Source organism: Pholcus phalangioides, unplaced genomic scaffold (assembly GCF_987345545.1).
Source record: "Pholcus phalangioides strain wild (caught in Gottingen) unplaced genomic scaffold, Ppha-v1.0 ptg000022l_1, whole genome shotgun sequence".
In the NCBI taxonomy this organism is placed as follows: Eukaryota; Metazoa; Arthropoda; class Arachnida; order Araneae; family Pholcidae; genus Pholcus; species Pholcus phalangioides.
The window spans coordinates 5,783,832-5,809,141 of NW_028301615.1; the positions used below are offsets into that span (position 1 = coordinate 5,783,832).

Genomic DNA, 25,310 nt, shown 5'->3' on the forward strand with positions numbered 1-25,310 from the left:
ATAAAAGTCATTTTATAAAACTTGACAAATGCAACCAATAAACGTATCAGCAGGGCTGGTCTTAGACCTAGTCGCGCCCGGTGCAAAAACAGTAGTCAGCCCCCCCCCAGCCGTGGATCCAGGGTGATGTGTCAGAGGGGGCAATTTTTGCTAGTCAATACTGTCCCTTAATGGGATAGATTCATTCTACCATATTATCAGACTCTTGGTGTGGTGATCGTCCCCATCCCAACCCCCTGGTTGGATATTAAGGCACGAACAAGTCGAAAAAGCTTTCTTCCTAGAATGGGATTACTGCTATTTATCTTGTAAACAAGTATAAAAAATAAAAACCCAACTTGTTTGATTTAATTAAGAGATTTAAAAACATTAAAAAAGCAAAATGTCACACATTTATGCAGGAAACTTATCACAAAAGGATCTATCTTCTTCATACTTATTTTAATTGAACTTTATGGTAAAATACGTGTAGTGCACGAATCCCATACGGGCTAAACTGATAGTAAAAGTGGTTAAAATAAAGTGATATTTCCGTGTGAGGCCCTACCTAGTATTCTAGAAAATTTTAACTAGATCTCATTTTTGTGAGGCCTGCGGGCCATGCCCGGATGGGCCCATGCGTTAAGACGACACTGGGAAGGGGTTGTTTTTCTCTCCGTAGATACTTTTTAGTTTTCCGACAGCGGGAACAAGAAAGGACCAAAGCACCTCCTCGTCTCCATATGCCATCCAGAGATGCATGCCTTCGGGCAGCTACGATTGGCACTGAGGGAGAATGGTAATTGGAGATCGAGTGTTGTCGTTGACCGTGAGAAAAATACTAGAAATTGTTACAAAAAAAGAAAGCAAGGACAAGTTGATTGCGATTTAAAAAAAAAATATTAAAATGAAATTTAGAGCAGATTTTCTTTAATAAACATTTTTTGGGACAATTGTTTTTAATCATAAAAATTGTTTTTCCGAGCCAAATATGGCAAACGTATCCTCACGAATTTTTTTTTTTGGGGGGGGGGTTGAACCGGTCCTTCAAAATTATTGGAGGGGCTTGGGCATGTGGGCCGGATACAAATTTACGCCTATGAGAGGGTGGATGGTGGCTTTTACTGTTGGCAGTGCAGAAAGTAATGAAAAACACGCAAGTTAAAATAAATATAGTGATTTGAAATGCTTTTTTTAAATTACTTAAAAAAATTACTTACTTTTCCATTGTACAACATGATGTATAATTTGTGTATGCGGAGAAAAGAGATGCACAAGATATTTTTGTCTCAATTTTCATGGTGCAACCAATCAGTGTTTGATCTCATTTATCGAATCATCTTTTCTTTCATGCACAACAATCATCGTTGAGATTTGTCTTCTGTAAATATAGAGTGCTGAAACAATTATTCACATGTATTCTGGAAGTATTAGTGGAGAGGTTTCCTGGTGTTTTAGCCGATAACTTCATGGTGATAATTAAAATGTTGTGTATCTTTTCTTTTTATATTTGAAGTCATTTATGAATTTTTTTTTCACATATTCTCCCTCACACTGCCAGAAGTTGAGAAAAATTTAAAAAACAAACATTGAACCATTTTTCCTTCATCTTAGAATCTCAATATACGGCATATCATTTTACTAGGATGTTTTTTTAATACATGTTTCTGTGTCTTGTGTGTTTGTTTATATATATTTATGTTGAGCTTTGAATTTTAATTTTTTTAATAGCGCTGGAATAAACGATTCTGTAGTCTGATTTTTTTTTTTGCAGTATAAACTTTAAGTAACAAAGCTATACCATTATTGCATTTTTTATTCTATTATAACACCGCGAGATGCAGACAGTGTTACAGTTTCTGGCTCCTTGATGGTCTTTTAAAATAATAGAACCGCCAACATGAAGGGAACTGGCTCCGTCTTTCAAAATAATAGAGCCGTCGACATGAAGGGAACCAGCGAGTTCCGAGAAGCAATTCTTCTGAGGAACCGCTGGTACCATCGGGCCTATATAAGGTGAGACGCTGTAAAAAACGGAGGTTTTTTCCCCGAAGTTGAATGTAAGAAGGTGAGAGGTCGAGGTAGAGAGAGAATCTGGCGATGAATATATAAGAACGATCAGGACTGAGATGGGTCCGAAAGATTTGGTGGTGCGTGCCGTATCAATATAGTCGGAATTATCTCTGTCAGTTAATAATTTAATGTTTATTTTATCGAAATACTTAACCATTTTGTTGGTGTTTTTTCGTCGATTCATGCAAATTGAGTTTTACGTCACAAGGGTGGCGTTATTTTCTTCCCACAAGCCTTGTGTATATATACCTGTTTTTAGACTGAATAAATATACATTGCTCCCATTCGGTTTTTGACTCTGGATCGGTTTTTGTAGTTGTTTTCACTGATAGTTACGAACCATGAAAGTGGTCGATCCTCGACAAATTAGTAGCAGAGCATGGTTTTCGTGGTTAGGAAGTACTAAAGTAATCCGTACTTAAATTGTAAATGTGAAAACTCTGTTTTATCGAAAATCGTTTACTTCTCGGAAGCAAAGCTGACCTTGGAAAGTGAATGGCGTCGGCGGAAGAAACGAGTGTGTTCAAATTTCGAAAATTAAATCGTGATAATTTCAAGGAATGGAAATTCAACATGAAGATGCTTCTCATGAACTATGACGTGTTTACCCTTGTGGATGGGTCCGAGCTCAAGCCTCAAGAAAATGAAAAAGAACTCAGATTATGGAGAAAACGGGACTCGAAAGCATTGTCAACGATATGTCTCCTCATTGACGATGATTTAAAGAACTTGGTGAGTGAAGCCACAACAGCTAAAGATGCCTGGGACATTTTGTGTGGTGCTTTTGCTCTAACGACCCGTGCTAGAATTGCCACTCTACGAACTGGATTCATGAACTGTCGACTGAAATCTGACGAAAGCATGTCTGTTTTCTTGGGTCGCCTTTTGAGAGCTGCTAAAGAATTGGAATCGGCGGGCAAGATTGTAGCAGATGACGAAATTGCGTATCAAATGTTATCCAACTTGCCAGAAAAATACGACAACGTCGTAATACAAGTGTATCAACTATCGGATAAGGACTTTACATCCGAAAGCGTACGCAAAGCATTGATATCGGAGTACGACCGTCTTCAACATCGTGGAAATCAAGATATTCCAAGTGACTCTTCGCAGACAGCATTCCCGATGGAAAATCGGAAATTCAGATTAACCTGTTTTGGATGTGGTAAACCAGGACATTTTATAAGACATTGTCAACAGTCAGGAAAACGGCGGAAAGCGTCAAGACGAGGGAGTGAATTCAAGATGAGACCTCGGCAAGCCGGTGAACCTCAAGAATCGAATCGTACTACTGGTCCAAGTGCAACTTCATTTCTAGCTAGTGCATTATCGATCGACTCAAACACTGTAGAATTTGCAGTTGATACAGCAGCGACTGATCATTTCTGCAATAACAAGACAATGTTCCGAAATTTTATGGATCTCAAAAATTCAAAGGCTACAATTGCAGAGGGAACAACAGAGATATGTGGGCAAGGTGATATCAAGCTGGAGGTTCATCAACGTAAAGAAATTTTACTGCTCAAAAATGTTTTGTATGCCCCAAATATGACTAGGAACTTGATTTCTGGTAGATTAATTGACAAAGCTGGTTATTCGCTTTTTATAAGGAATGGTAAAGCAGTGATCAGAAAGCCAAATGGCAGATTTTTTCTAGAAATACCTTTAAAAGATAATTTATATATTTTGACTGCGGGAAATGCAGACTCGACATCAGAAAGCTATCCAGCTAAAAGAAATGATTTAATGTTATGGCACTGTAAATATGGCCATCAAAACTCTAGGGCTTTGAAACAATTTTCGAAAGAAAATTTTAGCTATGGTATCAAAAATCTGAGTGGCGAGTTTGATTTTTGTGAAGCTTGTAACTTAGCAAAATCGACGAGAGAAAGCTTTAAAAGCATAAACAGGATTGTAGCAAATGATGTGCTCTAACTTTTGTATTTAGATGTGTGGGGACCAGCCCCAGTGCAGTCGTTAGGTGGTTCCAGATATTTTCTTAGTATAATTGATGATTATTCTAGATACGGAACAGTGTATTTTATGAAACACAAAAATGAAGCTTCTGAGTGTTTTAAAGATTTTCAAGCTGAAGCTGAAAGACTGCATGGAAAGAAAATAAAATCTATTCGTAGTGATAACGGTTTAGAATTTACCGCCGATTATTTTGAAAAGCACTTGAAAGAGCAAGGTATCAGGATTGAGCGAACGAACATTTACTCTCCGGAAATGAACTGAGTTGCAGAAAGATTTAATAGAACAATCATGGAAGGTGTTCAGACTTTTCTGTACGAAACAGAGTTGCCAAAATTTTTGTGGGCTGAATTTGTGCATACACAAAATTATCTGAAGAATCGTTTTCCTCACAGTAGTCTAGACGGAAAAGCCCCCGTGAATGTCTGGTTGAATAGAAGTTTTTCTGTCAAACATTTCAAGAGAATCAGGTGCATAGCGTATATGCATGTCCCAAAACAAAGAAGGGGAAAATTAGACCCAACAGCGAAAATAGGATATCTGGTTGGTTATGCCCGGAGAACGAAGGGATACAGAATTTGGGAATCTAGCGCACGCAGAGTGATAGAAACCAAACATGTAAGATTTGATGAAAATAAATTCGAATACAAGACTGGAAACTCGACAAACAAAGTACACATTAAAAATGTAAATGAAACATGTGATGATGAAAACTCGAACATGGACTTGTTTGATCTTCATCCAGTAAAAATTAAATGGGTGCGAAAAATAATGACCCGAAAAACTAGAAAATCTGCAGGGAGAAAGGACGTTTACTATTACCCTGAGCCAAATGTTAGACTAAGAAGCTTAAATGAAATTAAGCAATATTGTGAAAGTAATTCTCTAAATTTTGAACCTGAACATTTTGATTTTTCAGGAAAAACTGACGATCGTAGTGAAAATGTGGTTAGCGATCTAGAATCTGAAACCGAAATAGTAAATGGGGACGAAACTGAAGCTCATTGCGCAAATGTGAAAATTCCACTATCATTTGACGAAGCGAAAAATGGACCCGATAATGTGAAATGGTTTGAAGCAATGAGTGAAGAACTAGAAACCCTTAAATCCCGTGATGTGTATGATCTAATTCCTAGAGATCAAGCAAAGAAAATCTTAGACAGTAAATGGGTTTATAGCGTAAAAACTGACTGTCAAGGGAAAATAAAAAGATACAAAGCACGACTTGTCGCCAAACGTTTCAACCAGATTGAAGGTATAGACTATTCTGACACATTTTCGCCAGTTGTGTGTTTTACTTTAGTGAGATTATTTTACATCATTTTGGTGATATTGAAAAATTGGAGACATGTGCATGCCGATATTAGATGTGCTTATCTTTATGGAAACCTATCGGAAAACATTTACCTAGAACAACCACAAGGTGTTGTGGAACAGGGTAAAGAACATTTTGTAATGAAATTGAAAAAAGCTTTATACGGGCTGCATCAAGCAGGTCGTGAATGGTTTCATAGGCTACACAGTTCTTTTAGAACTCAAATTTGAAGAACTGTCAAGCTGCAATTGCGTGTACCATTTAAACTGGAATGTAATTGTATTGGTATATGTAGATGATCTTGCGATTTTTGCGCCTGATCGTGATTTAATAAATTTAGCGATCGGAAAAATAAGATCCAAGTTTGATATTAAAGTTTTGGGCCCGATCGAAAAATTTTCTAGGCGTTGAGCTTGAAACGAGAAATAATGAAGTATTAATGCATCAAAAAGGTTATATAGAGAAATTGTGTGAGGTGTTTAATGGTATTCCAGTTAATACCAAAATTATGACCCCGATAAAAATTGGTATTGTTGTTGAAAAATGTGATAAAAATGAAATTATTGATAATGCATTATATAGATCACTAATCGGAAGTCTTTTATTTTTGGCAACAAGGACTAGGCCCGATATAATGTTTGCAGTATCACTTTTATCTAAGTATTGTAATTCTCCATCTGAAAAACATTTAAAATTGTTATATGAAGTTTTTCAATATGTTGTTAATACAAAAGACTAATGCTATAAATTCGTCTCTTGATAAAAATTCTAATATTACATCTTATGTAGATGCTAGCTGGTCATCTGACCGTGATGACAGAAAATCTGTCAGTGGATTCGTGGTTTTGATTGGTGGTATTCCTTTTTTTTGGTTATCATCAAAACAAAATGCTGTAGTGCTTTCGAGCATGGAAGCTGAATTTATAGCTCTTTCCGAGGTTGTTGAGGAGCTTATCTGGTTGTCACGAATACTGTGTGAATGTGTAAACCTAAAAATTTACTTTGAAAAACATGTCGTATATTGTAACAGAGTGCTATTTATTTTGCAAAAAAATGTTATTGAAAATAGACGAACAAAACATGTGAATACTAGATATTTTTTTGTCAAAGACGAATTGAATCGATGTGAATTCAATTTAATACACATCGCCGGTAAGCAAAACTTAGCCGATGTACTTACTAAATGTGTTTCTATTGAAAAAATTAAGGACTTTTGTCGCAATATTTTTATCTTATTGGAAAGAATAGACGAAAAACGGAGGGCAGATGTTGGTGTTTTTTCGTCGATTCATGCAAATTGAGTTTTACGTCACAAGTGTGGCGTTATTTTCTTCCCACAAGCCTTGTGTATATATACCTGTTTTTAGACTGAATAAATATACATTGCTCCCATTCGGTTTTTGACTCTGGATCGGTTTTTGTAGTTATTTTCACTGATAGTTACGAACCATGAAAGTGGTCGATCCTCGACACATTGACATTCGGCATGTCAAGTTCATATATTTGTAATGATATTATAACATGTTGGATGTGGATCTCTTCTTTGAATTACCCTTATTTTATTTGATAATTTATTAAATTAATTTGTTATTATTAACCCCTCTACGTGTATTATGGTAATTTTTAATGATCATTTTCTTTGTTGACGGACGTTAAAACACAATGCAAAAGATTCCTTAATAGTAAATTTAATTGTTTTCCTTTTTTATGCCACTTCCTCAGTCGACTCCGTCGCACTATTTTACAAGTTTTATTTTCTCAGCAACTTTTTTTTGTACTTTTTAACTACATAGATGAAACTATTAATTGATGTTTTTAACCCTTTACACGGCATAATAGCAATAAGCTTCCTTATGATTTTCAGCAGTAAATGAGTATAAAGCAATGAATATAGAGCAGCTTTTTCAAAGTGTGCGTCGCTGTTTCTAGAAGCATTGCCAACCTTTATGTAGGGTGTAGCTGCGAGCTTGAGATATTGATTTGTGCACCTATTTATGCTTTGAAGAAGTTATTTTATATACGGGAAAATAGCTATTAATCTCTATCCTGAAAAGCCGCTGACGAATCATGAATTAGGCAAGGGAGCCGTGTGGTTGACAAAAGTTTGTGAACCATTGGTATAGGGAAAAGTGTTCCACTGAGAGAGGGATTAACTTGACAAAATATTTGGGCTTGCCAATGCTAAAATAAGGAGGAGTGCCAATGCCACTGAAAGGGTTGAGATTCGTCTGAAATCAGCGATGAAACGTACTGTCTCAAGTCTATTGCTGTGATTACCATTGTGATATTCAGATTCTATGATGCTCATTTTATTCTCATGCTTAATGAATATACAGGGTGTATGGGGAAAGTCCCTTGGACCTGAAATGACTTGCAAACAAAAAGAGCTACAGCAATGCAACTCCTCACACGGAAAGGGTCCCAAGGATATGTCTTCAAAAATTTTAATTTAAAAAAAAGCGCTTTCAGTGCAATATTTGAGCTATGTTCAAATGGTGATTGGTATTGCTTTAGCAACACGAGCAGATATGTTCCGGCATCCCTGCAACATGGGGAAACTAATAATATGAAACATTGATAACACCATGTATATACAGTTTATATTATAATATACAGTATTATACAGTAATATACAGTAATTACATTATAGTAATACAGTAGGACACCTCTCAAAGCCTGACGCCTCGTTACCCAGGTAATTCCATATTATAGAATCTTCTGGATTTTGGTTCCACTTTTCTTCATTTTTTAAGTCTTCATATTTAAAGCACTAATATGCCTCTTTGAGCACTTTTTCATATTTCATTCATATTTTTCTTTGAAAAAAATTAATAAATGTGTATAGTAACAGTTATTTAAATTTTAAACCATAATTTTTCTAATTTACATATCCTTACTAGGTATTCACCAGAAAAAAAGCAAACATTCTTTAAACATTTGTTTTAGTTATTACTCAAATCCAGGAGAAACAAAAAAAACTGAAATATTTATATATATATATATATATATATATATAATTTTTTTTTTTTTTGCTTCTGGAGATCGTATGGGGTGAATTTTCTGATTACCCATTTTTAACACAATATTCGCACTAGTGTTCTGCGTTCTAGCTTTTTGAATAAAGTTACTCTCATGTACACTAACGCATCATGTTTTCATTTGCAACTTGTACCTGCTGCATAACTTAGCATTAACTAAACATTAATGTTTTTCGCATGTGAAGCAACTTCGATGAACTTAAACTTGAAGTTTCTTCATAGAAGAAAAATAGAGCGCAGAGAGACAGATGACAAAAGCTGACTTTCTGACTAACATTGAGACCCACAGTTGCCTTCATTGTTTTTCATAAGCCCGAAAATCCAGTGGACACCAATAATAAGTGATACCAAAAAGAAATAAATTGACGATGCATAAGAAAAGGCAGAAATATAGAATTTGTTAAAAGAACCAGCAGTTCTCTGTTAGGCCGGTATTACACTCTAAAAGTTTGATAAAATTTCTTTTATAAAATTTGATAAAAATCTTTTATAAATTTTATATTCAAATTTTTTTTTATAAAATTTATTTTATTAAGGAAATGGACCACATTACACTATAAAAGATTCGTATAAAATTGTTTTTGCAAAAGTTTTCGGCATCTTCGTTAGTGTTGTGCTGTTGCTGGTAGTAGTTATGGATGAAGATTTTTTTTTTTTTAATATTTGCTATAGGAAATTTATCATTTGCAACCTCTGTAATGGCGTCGGTTTTAAAAACAATAAGCTTATGTGGATGCAGGGGAGTCGGAAGTGTTTCTAAACTGTGGGTGCTCGTCTTCAGTTTTATATCGGAAATTTTAATTTCTGGATCAATTATGGGAGTGCTCGGATCCATGCCACAAATTACTGTGGATTCTTGAGCACTCCCGGCTCTGACGCCACTGTGTGGATGATTGTATCGGATGAAATAATTTGCGGAAGAAGCTAATTATTTTGATGCATTACATCTAGCTGGGAATGCAACTTAAGAATATCAGTTTATAAAGAAGTTGAATACAACGCCCAGAGTGAAAGTTTAGTAACTAAATTGTCCATGTTTCATCATATTACTTATTGCGGTTCATATGTCACGGTAAAATCCCAGAGACTCGGATTTTGTCAAGGTGAGTTGGTGAAAATCCAAAAAATGATTGTAAACGTTTTCATTTCGGATTTTTACAACATCAAAGTCCATTTTAAATGAATCAATTAATCACCATGAACTTATTAGTTTCTGATGCTTATTAGTTTATGAATAATAATTTAGTAATTATAAACAAATAATTAATTGAACGAAATAACCATCATGATGAGGTTTTGATGCTATTTAAGTAATTGATGCTCATAATTAATTTACTCCTACCAGTTAAAGCCTGTTTTAAATGTATTAATTTAGCATCATTAACTTAATAGTGATTGACCCATCTGTCTTGTTTAATTAATAATTGTTCAATAGTTATAATTACTAGTGGGAATAACACTTATTAATTGAATTAATAGTGATAAGTATTTAAATAAAACTTATTTCATTATGATGGCTTGCGTCTCGCGCTGACGCACAGGGGTGCTGAGTGTGCTTCGCCCACTCATCTGCCTCTCCACGCATTGCATCATGACCCCACAACCCTCTGGAGATGTTGGGACACCAACTAATTAGTACAAGTGAACCTAAACCTGGACAACTGGCAGCATTTAGGAAAATTAATAAGTTCATTATAGTTTTTTTATTCTTCTAAACAGTTTTTTTACTGTTGAGAATAAATAAAATAAAATAAATTAATATAAAAATTCCTAATTTAATTTTAAACTGTTCAATTACGATATTTATTGAGTAATTAATAAACGTCAAGAACTAATAAGTTAATGATGGTTTATTGACTGAATAAAAACGGGCTTTGACTTGGTAATGAGTTCCAAATAAAAACTTTCGCATCATTTTTCGGAATTTTAGCATCTCACCTCGTCTCCAAGCTTTTACCATGAATCGTGGCATATACATCGGAGTGGATGTAGCAACTGAACATTATATTGGCCCTCGAATAGAAAGAAGTTGGCCACCCATGATATAATAGATTGATTTAATCTCCACCATGTCAGATGATAATTAAATAAATGTATCATTAATTTGAACCATCAAATCCAGTGATGTGGTATGATAGGGTTTTTCAAAGTGTGCGCCGTGGCTTGTTGGGGTGTCCCGGCGTGATGAAGATATTCATTTTTACGTCTTTTTTTTTTCTTTGAATTGGTACTTTTATAATTGAAAACACCACTTAACTACAGGGCTGTCTTAAGAGCATCATGGGCCCCAGGCCAAATGATTTTTCTGAGGCCCTACTAGGCAAATTTTCGAAAATCTCAACCAGATCCCATTTGTGAGGCCCCTTTTCTGTTGACGTCTCCGGGCTGTGCCCAGGTGGGCCCATGTCTTAAGATGGCAGTGCTTAACTATTCTGAGGAGCAGCCGTAAAACCATGAACGACGCAAGTGAGCTGCGGGTGACATAAAACTCATTTTCCTATAAGGCCTTATTGTGCCTTTACGGGGCCGGCTTGTATTTGGGGTAAGCAGGAGTCTGCTCAGACTTTTTTGCAGGATCCTGTTTGTGAAAATTTTCTTTGTTTTTGTGAAATGTGTCATTAATTTTGTGAGAAATGAGTAATTTTGTAGGAAACTAAATAATCTAGTTGATTTATCGCAAAAGAAATGAAATTTCAAATTTATAAATTCATTATTTATTTCGTGAGGGGTTAGTTTTTCTGATCCAGAATTTTCTGAAGGATCCAGAAAACTGGCCCAAATTTTGGATGAACAGACCCCTGGTTAGTGTAAATATTTGTGGGCTGTATTTAGCTCAGAGCCCTGGGACAGTGCCGCAGCCTAGTTACATTCCCGATTTGCTATCACATTTATTATTGAAAACACAAGTTTTTAAAAAAAAAAACCTTTTTTTAATCCAAGATATACACACCGGAAGAGAATCTTTTTTCTCCCCAAAGAGAAGGGAGTGGCAAGTGAGAGGAGGAGAAAGAACAGGTTTTTGAAGAGTTAATACGTCACAGTGCAGGATGGAAGTGCATCAGCGTAACTCTTTTATCAAACATTGGTGATGAAGCAATGTTAGATAAAAGATTTTACACCTCACGTAATATATTGGCTCGCTTTGATAATCTCAGATAATAATGAAATGAATGTATGATCAATATTGAATAACAAATCCAGTGATGTCATGCATAAACAGTCGAGCCCGGATATAACCAAATCGCACGGGAACGTGAAAACATTAGACATTTCCGATATTCGTGAAATCCAATACACCATAAATATTCGAGTTTAATGAGAAAAACTACTCGACCTATTCGCGATGGGTCTGTACGAGGAACAAGTGGTCCTCGTACAAACTTGAAAATTTAAGAAAATTAAAATTATTTATGTATGTCACAAACCTTACAGATTTCCACGTAGGGGGTTTGAATTAATATCCGTTTACTGCAAATCAGTGTTTCTCAAAATGTGAGTCACAGCTTCTAGGGTAGTCACAAACCTTTACCAGAGGCGAGCTGTCTATATTGATTTGTTCAGTGCTTTGAAGTGCTACTTGAAGTATTCTGCGGTGAAATGGAAGGCAAAATTTTAAAAATCACTGATGTAAGTGGTCCGTCGAATTGTTACCGATATTTCAATAGTTCTGACGTTTACAAAGACTTTCCTTCAAACAAAGAACAACTCTGGTCTATCGCCATTGGGAATTTGTTACCGAATGAGTAGTGCCGGGAATGTGAGTGTGTGCCTTACAGTCTCTGTGCGTATAAGGTGTCATGCCTGATATTGCCTGACATCAATATTTTAAATTGGGAATGAAGTGTAATGAGACTGAATATTTGAACCATTGTAGGCCTGTTGCTCCCAGTGGCGAGACTTTTAATGTGAGCTCGACTCACATTCACGGCTCGAAGTTGAAAACCAACTTCAGCCGATGACCACTGTGGTGCATGGTTTACAAAGACTGACTAGGGTGGAACGAAAAAAAAAAAAAATTTTTAATTGGCTGTGTAATAGAATTTAAAATATGCCTTTATGTGAAGAAATGCCATTCCTAATTTTTTTCCTCAAAATTCAACCCAATGATTTAGGACAACAATTTGGTTACATGTAAACGATAAAAAAAAGTACTGTTTAGACATGATGCATGAGTTTTAATAGGGCGTGTGGTCTCCTCGAACAGCCAAGACTGCTGCACACCTGTTTGCCATGGATGCGATGAGGTTATCGATCAGACTTTGGGGAATACTGTTCCACTCCTCAAGAAGTGCAATCTGCAAGTCTCGGACAGTAACAGTCAGCCTTGGTCGAGCAGCAATGCATCGTCCGAGCATGTCCCAAACTTGCTCGGATTGGATTCAGGACAGGAGAGCACGCTGGCCATTCCATACGCTGTATTGTTTCAGCTTCAAGCATGTTCTCCACCAGACGAGCTCTATGCGTTCGGGCATTATCATCCTGGAAAACAAAGGAATCTCCAATGGCTCCAGCGTAAGGGATGACACGAGGTCGCAGTATCTCGTCTGCATACCTTCGGGCCGTCAAAGTGCCATTCCGAATGATATGCAGGTCCGTACGTCCGCCTATGCTGATTCCACCCCATACCATCCAACCAGCTCGTCTGTATTGTGACCTTTCACGAACGAATGCAAGGTTATTTCGAGTGCCCCTGTCCCTCCATACCAGAACACGTCAGGTGTCACACTCCAGACTGAATCGGGACTCGTCTGTAAACAGCACTTGGCTCCAATCATGTTGCTCCCAATCTCGATGTTCAGCAGCCCATCTTCTTCGGGCCGCACGGTGGCGTGGGGTCAACGGAATGCAGACCATTGGCCTACGTGCATAGAGCCCTCCGTCATGAAGCCGATTACGTACTGTTTGGCTAGACACCCTTCGTCCTGTTGCCAAGAGCAACCGTCTTTGCAGCTGCGTAGCATTCTCTGTTCTGTTTCGACAGGCTGTTAACCATCCATACCGGTCATCAGTTGTTGTAGTGGCGCGTGGCCGACCTTGCCCTGGTCGACGTCTAACATTTCCTGTTTCTTGGAATCGATTCCACAGCCTTGCAACAACACTTCTGGCGACTCCAACAGCGTCCGCGACACTACGTTGTGTTTGCCCGGATTCCAGTCTGCCTATAACACGCCATGCCATGGATTCCGGTAAATCACGTTGTTGAGACATCAAGTTACGTTGCCTCAAAAAAAAAAAAATTACTGCGCAATCAAATTTCACAGTTACGGCAGTAAAACAGACGTTTCTGCAACATCCCGATTTCTGCCCTTATCTCCTTTTTCTGGTTTTTGACGTCATGAACTTTGATTTGCATATGAAGTTTTCTTCTTCCGTTTCCTGCTAGGCTTTAAATTATGGATGATTCATTTTATGTTACTTATCGGTATACATCTTTGCGTAATTTTGTTAAAACCATGTGCTCCCCTAATTGTTTTGAGCAGTGTATATATAATGTTTAAAAAAAATTTTATAATGTGCACTTAGAAGTCTTTTTGCTTGACCTTTAGGGTCCGTGAGGAACCTCAAGATATTAAAATATTTTCCTAGATTTTAGTATAATGTCTTAAAACCTTGAAAGGCATCTTTTGGATACTAAGGCAACATCGATTTTTAAAAAATGTGAAAAAACACCCTTTTTCTTTCCATCCTACTGAGGACTACTGACACAAACCTGTAGTTATGTCGATCCTTCTTTGAGTGGTTCTGGAAATGAACAGAACCAGCATTATATCTATACTTAGAGATAGCCATCTAGCTATAACGTTGACAGAACACACCTGAAGCTGATTTTTGCAGTAGTACGGTAGTACTTCAGATTCCGGCTTTTTTCTTGAAATACAATTTTTGATTTTATGGAACTTAATCCATTGAAACAAAAAGCGATCCACCAGTGTGTGGCTCTCCAAAGGAAACCTTGGAAACAACCTTGCCCCCCTAAAATTTGTGGACTCCATGACCCTGCCCCGTCCTAGCTATAACCCATGTCTTTAAAACTTAAGAGCATCATGAGGCAGGCCCTCAGGCTGAGTGACGTTCTGGGGCTCCACTACCTGATTGCAAAAGTACCAGAAGTATAAGCAGGGCCGTCTTAAGAGCATCGTAGGCCACCGGGCCAAACGATCTTTCTGAGGCCCTACACGTGGTCAATTCTCGGAAATTCAACCACATTCCATTTTTGTGAGGCCCCTTTTCTCTTGTGTCCGGGTGGGCCCATGTGGTAAGACGGCACTGAGTAAAAAGCCTTCCAATTTACATATATCATTTCCGAAAGTACAGTATTTATCACTTCATATCTACAAACCAAATATATATACCAACATTTCATACATACCATCCCAACATATAACCCAATTTCATATTTTTCTACCTCTATTGATCACACAATCATCATTTGAACACCCCCTCCACCTTGTTATTAAAAGTCAGCAAATGGGAACCCCCCTCACGATTGGTGACGTATTACTTGAAGATGACCCCTTATATCCCATAGATACAAATATGCCAATTCGTTATAATGATATTGTCAACATTATTTTATTCTTGTATTGCAGGTTCACTAGGATGGAATTGAATTCGTTTTTCGAAAAAATGAAATATTCACATAGGCAATTAAAATCTTTGTAGCTCCCACTAACTTCAGTTGTATGTGATGGAAGTAAAAAAAATATTTTTTTCTTTAGTTTATTTAAAATCATTTTTTTATTTTTTTATACCATTCAAATCGTTTGAACTAATTCAGTTCATCGAGATGAAAACTTGGATATCCAATCAAAGCCCCTTGAAAGGTAAGCGTATTCACTCAATGTTAAAGAATGGCAGCGGAATTGATAGCAGCGCCATCTGAGAAGCAGAAGGGAAATCATTCAGATTGATGGACTTGGCTTCTCCTCTACTGCTCATTACGTCACTTTTCCGCGGATTTTCGCTGCTAAATCAGCCGTCAATGATATGATATTTAACTCATCACCAAAGAAAGCTTTTCAAGCGGCATTACTATCGAAATACAAAGGAAACCGATTCATCATTCAAGCATTGTGATTTAAAAATTAATTAGACATTATTATTTAATATAGCTGAATTGCATTTCATGACCTCTATCTTGGATTACAAATGGTGAAATCACAATAAAAAAATAAAAAAACGCAGATATACTATTTATGCCTGAACTTTCCATCCATAACCTTAGAATTATACATCTAGTTTTTTGTGAAAATATAAAATATAGGAAAATAAGGGCAGTTTTCAACATACCTGTTAACTTTTGGAAAACTAAGCATATAGATTCCCGTTTTAGTGTTAATTTTGAAAACATACCTGCAATAAAATTTTGGTTATTGAGACATGTCTAACATAACACCAGCTGTGCAGAGAATTTTATTTGGTCCTAAAAAGGCCCTTTTCGATAATTTGAGATAAACAATTAGCCTAAAAACAAACCACGAGCAGCCAACCTAATCTAGCGTTTCCACGTGAGTAAACAAAATGGCGCTGGGATGGAGGGAAAAAAGACACTTCCTACCATGTGCAGAGATACGGGGAGGCATTCCTTCCCCCCCCCCCAGCATCAAAGGTGAAGTCGGCTGATCTAATGTATATATGAAGTAACATCATCTTGCCCCCCCCCCAGACTTCCAAAAAAGTCTATCTCCGCCTATGCTTCCTACCCGATGCTAGTAGCCAATGACAGGCCAGCGGTAGTAGTACTTCCTCCCAGAACACAGAGGGCGCTGATGTCATGTTTAGATTCCGGTTCATCCACATAGGAGTGTTCACGCTTACTCTTAATGCAGCTTTGTATCCACTTGATGCCTACCACTCATTTTTTAATTACTTTATCAACTCGCAAAGTACATAGTATATAAACTTCAGCAATTGAAACTGCAGCATAGAAAGCATCAACATCAATCTTTTGATGATGCTCTTTGATAAAGAGCATTTTTTATCAAAGTTGCCCATTACACTGTCAAATTTTTTTGTCAGATTTATTTTATAAATTATCTTTGACAAAGCACTTTTATAGTGTAATATCGGCCTTAAAAAAATTGGTTGAAGTGTTCCGGATTTGGAAGGTTATACTGTATAATAGTAATAAATAGAAAAAGTACAGTTGAAGTAGGTCACAAGGCTGAAAAACTGTGAAAAAAAATCTATAAGCTGAAGCTTTATAAGCTGAATATTAGCACTTTATTATTATTGTTTGCCATAATTTTTAGCCTGGTTTATATTATCCTTCTTTTTTTGTAGAGTTATAACATTTCTTGCCTTTATATTCCAGATTGATGAGATTGACTTAATTTCAGCCAATTTGGAAAGTGCAATTCCTGGTTATGGAGGATTCTGTTGTGGTACATCATTTGTTCTGGATCACCAGGTTCATATGTGTCTTTTCTTATATAAAGTTGAACCTAATATTTGGCTAATGTTTTGGCAGAATATGCATTTTCCAAAAATTCATCGTAATTATAAATAAAATTGGTCTTAATTAAAAATGAAATTATTGGTAATTTCAAATGATTGATATTGAATTTTAATTGTGCAGTTTATTTAAATAAATATTAAAAAATTGGTAATTGAAATATTTTCATTGCTATGATACTGACAATCAAATTTAATGATGATAGTATTTTAATGATGATGGTATTTTAATATTACTTAGGGAATCAGTTTTTTGTAACACTTGTTACAGGTTTTATATCTAATTGTGTCAACTATTATTTACTCTCAACTAGCATAAAAATTGACTTATTTTCTTATTTTTCTTCTCTAAATGTTCTTTGCCCCTTATACCTCTTCCAGTAGCTCAATGGTACATCCTTCAGTTAATGAAGTTGTGTGATTTTATTACTGTATTTTTTTTTATGTGCGTGTATTGTATATGTTTAAAAAATTTCAGTTCGTTTGAAAAATATTTGCACACAAGAATGCTATTCTTGTACCTGCCATCTACTCATTAATTGATAGACACGATTATGTAAACCTATGAAAATTCAATTTCTGATCCTGGGTAATTATCGGGTGTAATATACTTGTTAAAACATAGTCCAGTTCACTGATAACTGAACACCATGATTAAACTGAAAAAAAAGAAAAAGCAATAAAATAGCCTGTTAAAATATATATTTATGCATAATTGTGTGTTTTAAAACCAGGTTTTTCTAGTAGTAGTTTTTTTGGGGCATGTGAACCAAATGGGACTATTTTGCTTTGGCAGAAGTGTGTTACGTAATCACGCTACGCGTTTGTGTTTTCCTAGCATGGCGCAGCAGCTATTCTATCATCTGCATGCTCCAGTTTGAAGGGAAGGGAAAGAAAACAACAAAAATGAAAAAAATTAATGGCAAAATTTGCGTCGTATGACGCATTTGACTCCTCCACTGCTCTCTCTTGAAAATTTTGGAAATTATTATCAAAAGGCAATCAGTGAAGTGGATAAACAACAGTAACACATTGTCGGAAAACCAGATTGGGTTCAAGAAGGGGAAGCCATGTGTAACTAACTTCATTTGTTTCTCTGATCATGTGACTAAGGCTCTAGGAAATGGCAAAAATTTAAACATAGTTTATCTTGATTTGCAGATAGCATTTGATCGAGTCTAACATGGTAAACTCTTGAAATGTTTACATGAAATTAAGAGCAACTTCCTGAAATGGATAGCCATGATTAAGAGATATGTCGCAATGGGTTATGGTGAACAGGGGATTTTCTGATAGATGTGAAGAGTGGAGTCCCTCTAGAAAGTGTCCTTGGGCCCATACTTTCCTCAGTTTCTATCGATAAACTTAATCAGGGTATTGGATGGGATTGTTAGCAGATTTTCATGTGACATGTAATAGTAGTAGTCAAAAATCAGTCATAGAAAGTTGCTTCAGACCAACTTAAACAGGATTACAGCATGGGGAAATGAACGGTGCATGACGTTTAGCATTGACAAGTGCATGGTCGCTCATTTTAGTTTGAACAACCCACTTTACTCCTACAAGTTGAATGGTGCCACTATCCCTGATGCAACTAGAGTCACTGATTTGGGAATTGTTATTGATGAGGTTTTCTCCCAAAGTGGTTCTTGGGTGGGTGGTCGAAAAGCAAATACTATGCTCAGTTTCATTTTCAAAAAGGTCTCTCCATGTTTTTCCAAAAGCATTCTACCTTTCTTCGGAGGCTTAGTTCATCCTGGACTGGAGTATGCTGTAAGGTTTTGAACATCATTCAGTCGCTGCGTAGACATTGTGCTGGTCTCTTGTCCCAAGGATCATGGTTTGAATTCTGTTGGCAGCACAGTGGTGGTCAGCTGAAGTTAGTTTACTGAGGTTTTTCCAGCTTCGAGGCACGAATGTGAGCTGGTTTCCATTTTTAAAAGTCTCTATGCAGAAAGCAGGCAGGCCTACAACACGATACTGACAAAACATGAAAATTCCATCTTTTCCATCTTTATTTCAGAAAATGCAAGCCAGATGGCAGCACAAACACGAAACAAGCCAACTCGACAACATAAATATGTTAGGGCCAAGCATATACACTCAGAACACAATTGATACGTTTAATATGAAGTATGGTGAAAATAGTGGGATAAATCAAGATGCTATCCATACTTATATGTATATATAATAGAATTTTTTTTGGTGATATATGCTTTTATATTGCCTATTTTGGTTATATTTGACATCCATATTTTTTATGGGCAAATTTTTCTAGCCACCTCATTGGGAACTTTGCCTGTTGTGGCCATAGAATTTGTATTTTTGAATATGTTCACATAAGAATAATGCAGGCGTTGGAGGGGATGCGATTGAAGTTTTCAAAATTTTCAACAGAATGGATAGGATGAACTATGAATTATTAATACACTGTCAATCGACTTCTTCGACAAGGGGACACCAGTATCGATTAGTAAGGGACGATGCAAGGTTATGGTGTCACAGGGAATTTTTCTCTAATAGGGTTGTTAATAAATGTAATACCTTATCCCCGGAGGTAGTAAATTCTAACACAATTGACACGTTTAAAAAGAAATATGATAAATATATTGGGGTAAATTGAGAAGCTAGCCATACTTAGATGGGACAACCATAAATATTTTTTAATGGGCATTGTAAAATATTTTATCATGTGCATATTAGTCTTTATAATTGCATTTTTAATTGGTTTTTTCTTTCAAACCAAGCACAACTGAGGTCTATCACCATCTGTGGGCGATTTACTACCTATTGAGTTGTGCCGGAAGTGTAACCGTGTGTACCTAACAGTCTGAGTGCGTATGTAGTGTTGTATTTGATTTTTCAGTGCTGCCATCTATATTTCAGAAGTGAAGTGAGTGATGTGTTATGATTGAATAACATTCGTACTGTTTGTAAGTCTGTTGCTCTCTGTGGCGAGACTTTTTAAAGGGGAGATCAGCTCGCATTCGCACCTTGAAGTTGGGAAGCACAGAAAACCAACTTCCGCCGATTACCACTGTGACGACTGTGGGGTTTGAACCCGGGACTTCACGATATGAGTCCATCACTATGACCACTCGACCACCACAGCAGCATATTTTTTTTAAATTGGTTGCTGTATATTAGAAATATATGACATCCATATTTGTTATGGGCATCTTTTTCTCAGCCACCTCGTTGGGCATTTTGTCTGTTGTGGCCTTTCATTTGTAATTATTTGATGAACCAAACATCCTTGATAATATTCATGGTGATATTAAATCCTGGCTTTTCCAGGGTCAGAATACAAGTAAAACAAAAATTTTTTTAAATCATATTTAGATAGATATTTTCCTTTTATTTAAAATTTTTAAACACAGTTACAAAACATTTAGTGGCTAAGCAAGCTTGTAAGCCCAGAAAACAATAACCAATACATATCTGTTGGCATAAATGATGAAAAAAGGAAGAAAGAAAAACTACATATATACATATATAACACCAAGAGATAAGTGGCAACAGGAATGGAGTTGATAGACAAAAAAAAATTGGCATTTAGCAGCGTATGCAAGATAATAGAAGATTACATTACAATATCAAATAGATAATTTATATCTTGAGTTAACAGCCAAGATTTTAAATTGAAAAAAAAGACGTACATGAGGGTCGTTCACTTATTAACTGAGGAAGTAAATTAAATATTTCGGGAGCTAAATAAAAAAAGGAAAACTTTTAGAAGCGAGTTTTATTTGGCCTTGGTACTTGTATAGTATAACGTCTAAATTCAAATCATATCAATTTATTCATTTACAACATACAGAGATTTAGATTAGTTTAAACAAAACAAACCATATTTATCATCCAGAGGCTGTGATGCCTGTACGGATGATTGAAAATTTACATGATAATTAATTAATAAAATATATAAAACATACGACATGAACAGAAACATAAAACAAAAAAAAGAGACAGATATACAACATAAAAGAGACAAAATTATCAGTCAAATAAAAAAATACATAAAGATAAAAAAAATCAAGAACAAAAAAACATACACAACACAAAAAAGACAAAGTTCTTAATGCATGGCGAGAAATGTAAAATAAAACAAAACATTATAGATAAAAATTATATGAGGAAAAAAAATGAAACTCGCACATACATAGAGAAACACAGACGAACATTTTTTTTTTTAATTGAAAAAATACACATAATTAAAGTGGCAAAGCTAAATTGAATAAATTTTATTGCTCCTCCTAAAGGTCAAAATAAGAGTCTACATCGTCTATTGAAATTAATAATTTGAATAATGATTTTTTAAATGCCGCGTGTGTGGGTATATTTTGTATTTCTAGTGGTAGTGAATTATATAATTTCGGAGCTAAGTAATAAAAATGTTTACGAAAAATTTCTTTCCTGAAAGTAGGAATACGGTAAATCATATGAGGTCTTTGCCTGGAAACATTATCTTTTAAAGTGCATAAGCCTTTATTACGGTTTAAGAACAGAATAATACGAAAAAGAGCGTTATGGCATAAAGGAAGTAGATTAAGATTTCAAAAATTGTAGAAAAATGAGGCTGACCCCGATTTAAAAATTTTGAAAACTCTTTTTTTGTATTGAAAATAAAGGCAATAAATTAGTTTTATAATCACCACCCCATATAATTGCACCATAATTTATAAGTGAATAAAACCAAGCATAGTAAAGGTCTTTTAAGAAATTAGCGGAAACTTTCTTACTTATATAATAAAAATTATATAAAACAAAACGAAGTTTTTTAAGTAGTTCATGAACATGAAATTTTCATTTTAAATTGCTGTCTACATTTAAACCCAAGTATTTAATACTATTTCCTTCTTGAATTGCAGTGCAATGACAATGAGGTTGAAAATCACAAACAAGGGTGTGGAATTTAAGATTAAGATGTAAACCAGATTGCACAAGATTGAAATTAACATATTTTTTTTTCTGTAAATTTAATTTTAAACCATTAGCATAAAACCATTTTTGAATTAATATTAAATCATGGTTAATATGATTCTTAAGGCTGTCAAGATCATCACATGAATACATTAAAACAGAATCATCGGCATAAGTGATCATGGAACCGTCAAATTCTAAAATGAAAAGATCATTAATGAAAATCAGAAAAAGTAAAGGACCCAATATAGATCCTTGTGGGACTCCTCTATTTATATGGACATAATTACTGAAATTATCCTGTATTTTGACTCTTTGTTCTCTATTATATAAATATGAAGTGAACCAGTTTAAAATATGGCCCCGAATACCAGCTGAATTAAGTTTTTGAATGAGACTATAATGGTTCACATTGTCAAAAGCCTTTGAAATATCTAAAAATATTGCAACAATAAATTTGTTCTTGTCAATGCCATTATAAATAAATTTCGAAAAGGCCTAAAGGGCATTTTCAGCACCTTGTCCTTTTAGAAAACCAAATTGGTTTTTAGAAAAAAAATTCACAGAATACAAAAAATTATATATTCTAATTGAAAGATTTTTTTCAATAAGTTTAGAAAAAATCGGTACAATTGAGATAGGCCTATAATTCAGCAGGGAATTTTTATCGCCAGCTTTAAAAACAGGAGTAATCGTGACTCGTTTCAGTGACTCAGGAAATACAGCAAATTGAAATGAGGTATTTATGAACTTTGTGATAAATGCGACATTATTTGCAGAGAACTCTTTAATCAAGTATATATTAATTCCATCGTAATCATACGAATTAGTTTTAGAAAAAGAATTTAAAGTACTATGTACCTCAAGATCGACTACATCAAAAAAAGCAAAGGAATTTATGGTAGGCGCAAGGTATTTTTTAAAATCATCATTGTTACCAAATAAAGACGCATTGTGGCTTATATGATCAAAGTGGGTGTTGAATTGATTTGCAAGTTCTAGAGTATCAGTAGAATCTGGCAACACAATAGCTTTATTTTGTTTTTCCACAATACTGTTAATAAATTCCCATTTCTTTTTATTTGTATCGCATTTCATAAACTGTTGCTTGTAATATTCATTTTTAATAAATTTAATATGCATTTTAAGCTCATTGGCTGTGCATTGATACGCTGTTCTGTAGATTCTGTCAAATGGGTATTTCCGCATTTTTTTATACAGTTTTTCTTTTCTACGAATCATACGTAACAATTCGTTTGTCATCCAGTTATTATTAAATTTATGCGTTCTCCTAGTGGGATATTTGAAATTATTTTTAATAGAATTCAATGCAAATGCAAAAGCTTTATATTGCGTATCGATATCAACATTATCCCTCCAATTGTATTTATAACTATTTAGAAAATTAGAAAGCATATTTTTGTCGATTACTGTAAAATACCTACAATCAGAAATTTTTGAGCTTGGATTGTGTCATGGCTCAATTTCATAACTATGGGAAAATGATCAGTTAGATTATTAATAATTATTCCAGAAGAAATAGTGGATGGGTTATTTTGTGATTTAAAAAAAATATGATCGATACAAGTGGATGTATCTCTCACTCTAGTAGGCTTATTTATCAGACACTTAAAACCATATTGGCTTAGACAGTTCAGGTAATCAAGGACGTCAATACTGTTTGTGAAAATGTCTATATTTAAATCCCCAATAATTATAATATTATCGAAATTAAGGTTGGATAAAACAGATTGGACCTCATTATTAAATTCAGCTATTGTGAATTGGTGAGAACGATAGATAGATAAGAGTGCAATATTAAATTCCCTGCTGAATAATAGGATACATTCAGCCGTAGTGAAATGAATATCAATCTGATTAAAAATCAGATTTTTCCATACAAAGACTGCGATTCCCCCGACCTGCTATTTTCTCTGCAACAGAAAAACGAGTTGAAATTATCCAACTTATTATACAAGTTCACTTCATTACTATAAATCCAAATTTCAGAAAAAATTAATAAAGTATTTTGTTCAAACAACCTGAAAATTCTGCTAAAAAATTATCATAGTTAGCTCGCAAACTCTGAATATTTGTATGAAATATATTTAAACTATACTTGGTTACTTGGTGGGTAAAGACGTAAAAAATGCACTTATATCATCCAGACCTGTAATAGTTTTACAATCATAATCAGGTTCAGTTATTATATCAGTTAAGAAATCGAAGGTAAATCCTTTTCAGAGTTTATTCGTATGACTCTGGATGATTCATTCTTTCGCAAAAAAAAATTTCCGTCACGTACCCAACCAAACTTATAGTCATGCTCAACTTTAAATTTTCGTACAAGGATAAACAACTTCTTCAGCTCAGGAGTTAAATGTTCATTGAAATATACCGGGGTAGTAGAGAATCGTGAATTGATTTGTGATGCACTTACTTTTTTATCTTTCAGTTTCTTCAACACCGGATCACGCACCAGCTTGGACGAGAATTGAACGATAATCGGTTTAGGTTTGTCTTTATTCATACTAGGCACACGGTGAGCGACCATTATGCTGTTGATCATTTCACATTCAGCAAAATCTTCGATCTTAGATAAGATCTGGGACAGATTCTCATTTTCTGATTCTGGGACATTAGTAATCTCCATGTTAGTACGCCTTGAATATTGCTTCAACTCAGTGATGTCATATTGCAGTTTCCTCATTTCGGATTTGAACTCCATATTTTCAGTTGCAAGAGTCTCATTCCTTGTTTGCAATTCCTCATTTTTGTTCCTTAGCTGAATTATAGAGTCCTTCAAGTCTTTTATGACAGCATTATTGAAATCGATCACTTGCTTGAATTCTTCCAACTTGTTGGTTACGAAGTCCTTGAGATAGGTGTTTTGTTGCATAATCCTCTCCAAGAAATCGAAAATATTCGGGCAATCACTACCGCCAGCAAAAGTATCCTTGGGGGAGGACGTACACGCTACACAAGTCCATTTCCTCTGTTTATCCCGCGACAGTTTACAAATAGCCTTACCACTGGAACCGCCACACTTGAAATGGAAACTTCGTTGGCACCCGCTACATTTGAGTGAATCGGAAATCTCAACTGAATCAGAGCACATGTCACACTTCGGCATGATTAAGCGATGTACTTAGATGACAGGAGCTTAAACACTTAAAAAATTAATTCATCAACAATTACTTGAACCTATTAATAACAAATTAGCCACAAAACTTCGGGAAAATTACTAAAAATTAAGAAAAATTACGGAGCAACTAGTAAACACAACCTATGGCGTTCGCTGTTGCCACTCAACTCCAGATTTATGTAATTTCAGATTGAGGTGGCCACTTCTTTTATAAAACATTTTTAAACTTTTATAAATGTACAAATGCTGTAGAGGGAATGGCTTTAATTGATTGAAAAGTGGAAATGTATGCATGAGTGTATTTTTACTCAATAATACAGATGAAGGACTTCTGTGTGACGAAAAGTGTAGAAATATTGCTGAAGTATGTTCCCCAACATGTAATGCCATAAGTCAATCTAGATTCTAC

The 25,310-nt window shown here is 35.3% G+C and overlaps 1 protein-coding gene across 2 annotated transcripts in view; it reads left to right on the forward strand.

Annotated features, from left to right (window-relative positions):
• Positions 1-25,310, forward strand: part of Spt-I (serine palmitoyltransferase subunit I) — a 280,091-nt gene that overhangs the window by 170,925 nt on the left and 83,856 nt on the right. For both annotated transcript variants that reach the window (XM_089249944.1, XM_089249945.1), the window contains one exon: positions 16,694-16,789. In XM_089249944.1, the coding sequence (XP_089106070.1) occupies positions 16,694-16,789 (96 nt within the window). The remainder of the gene's footprint in view (positions 1-16,693; positions 16,790-25,310) is intronic.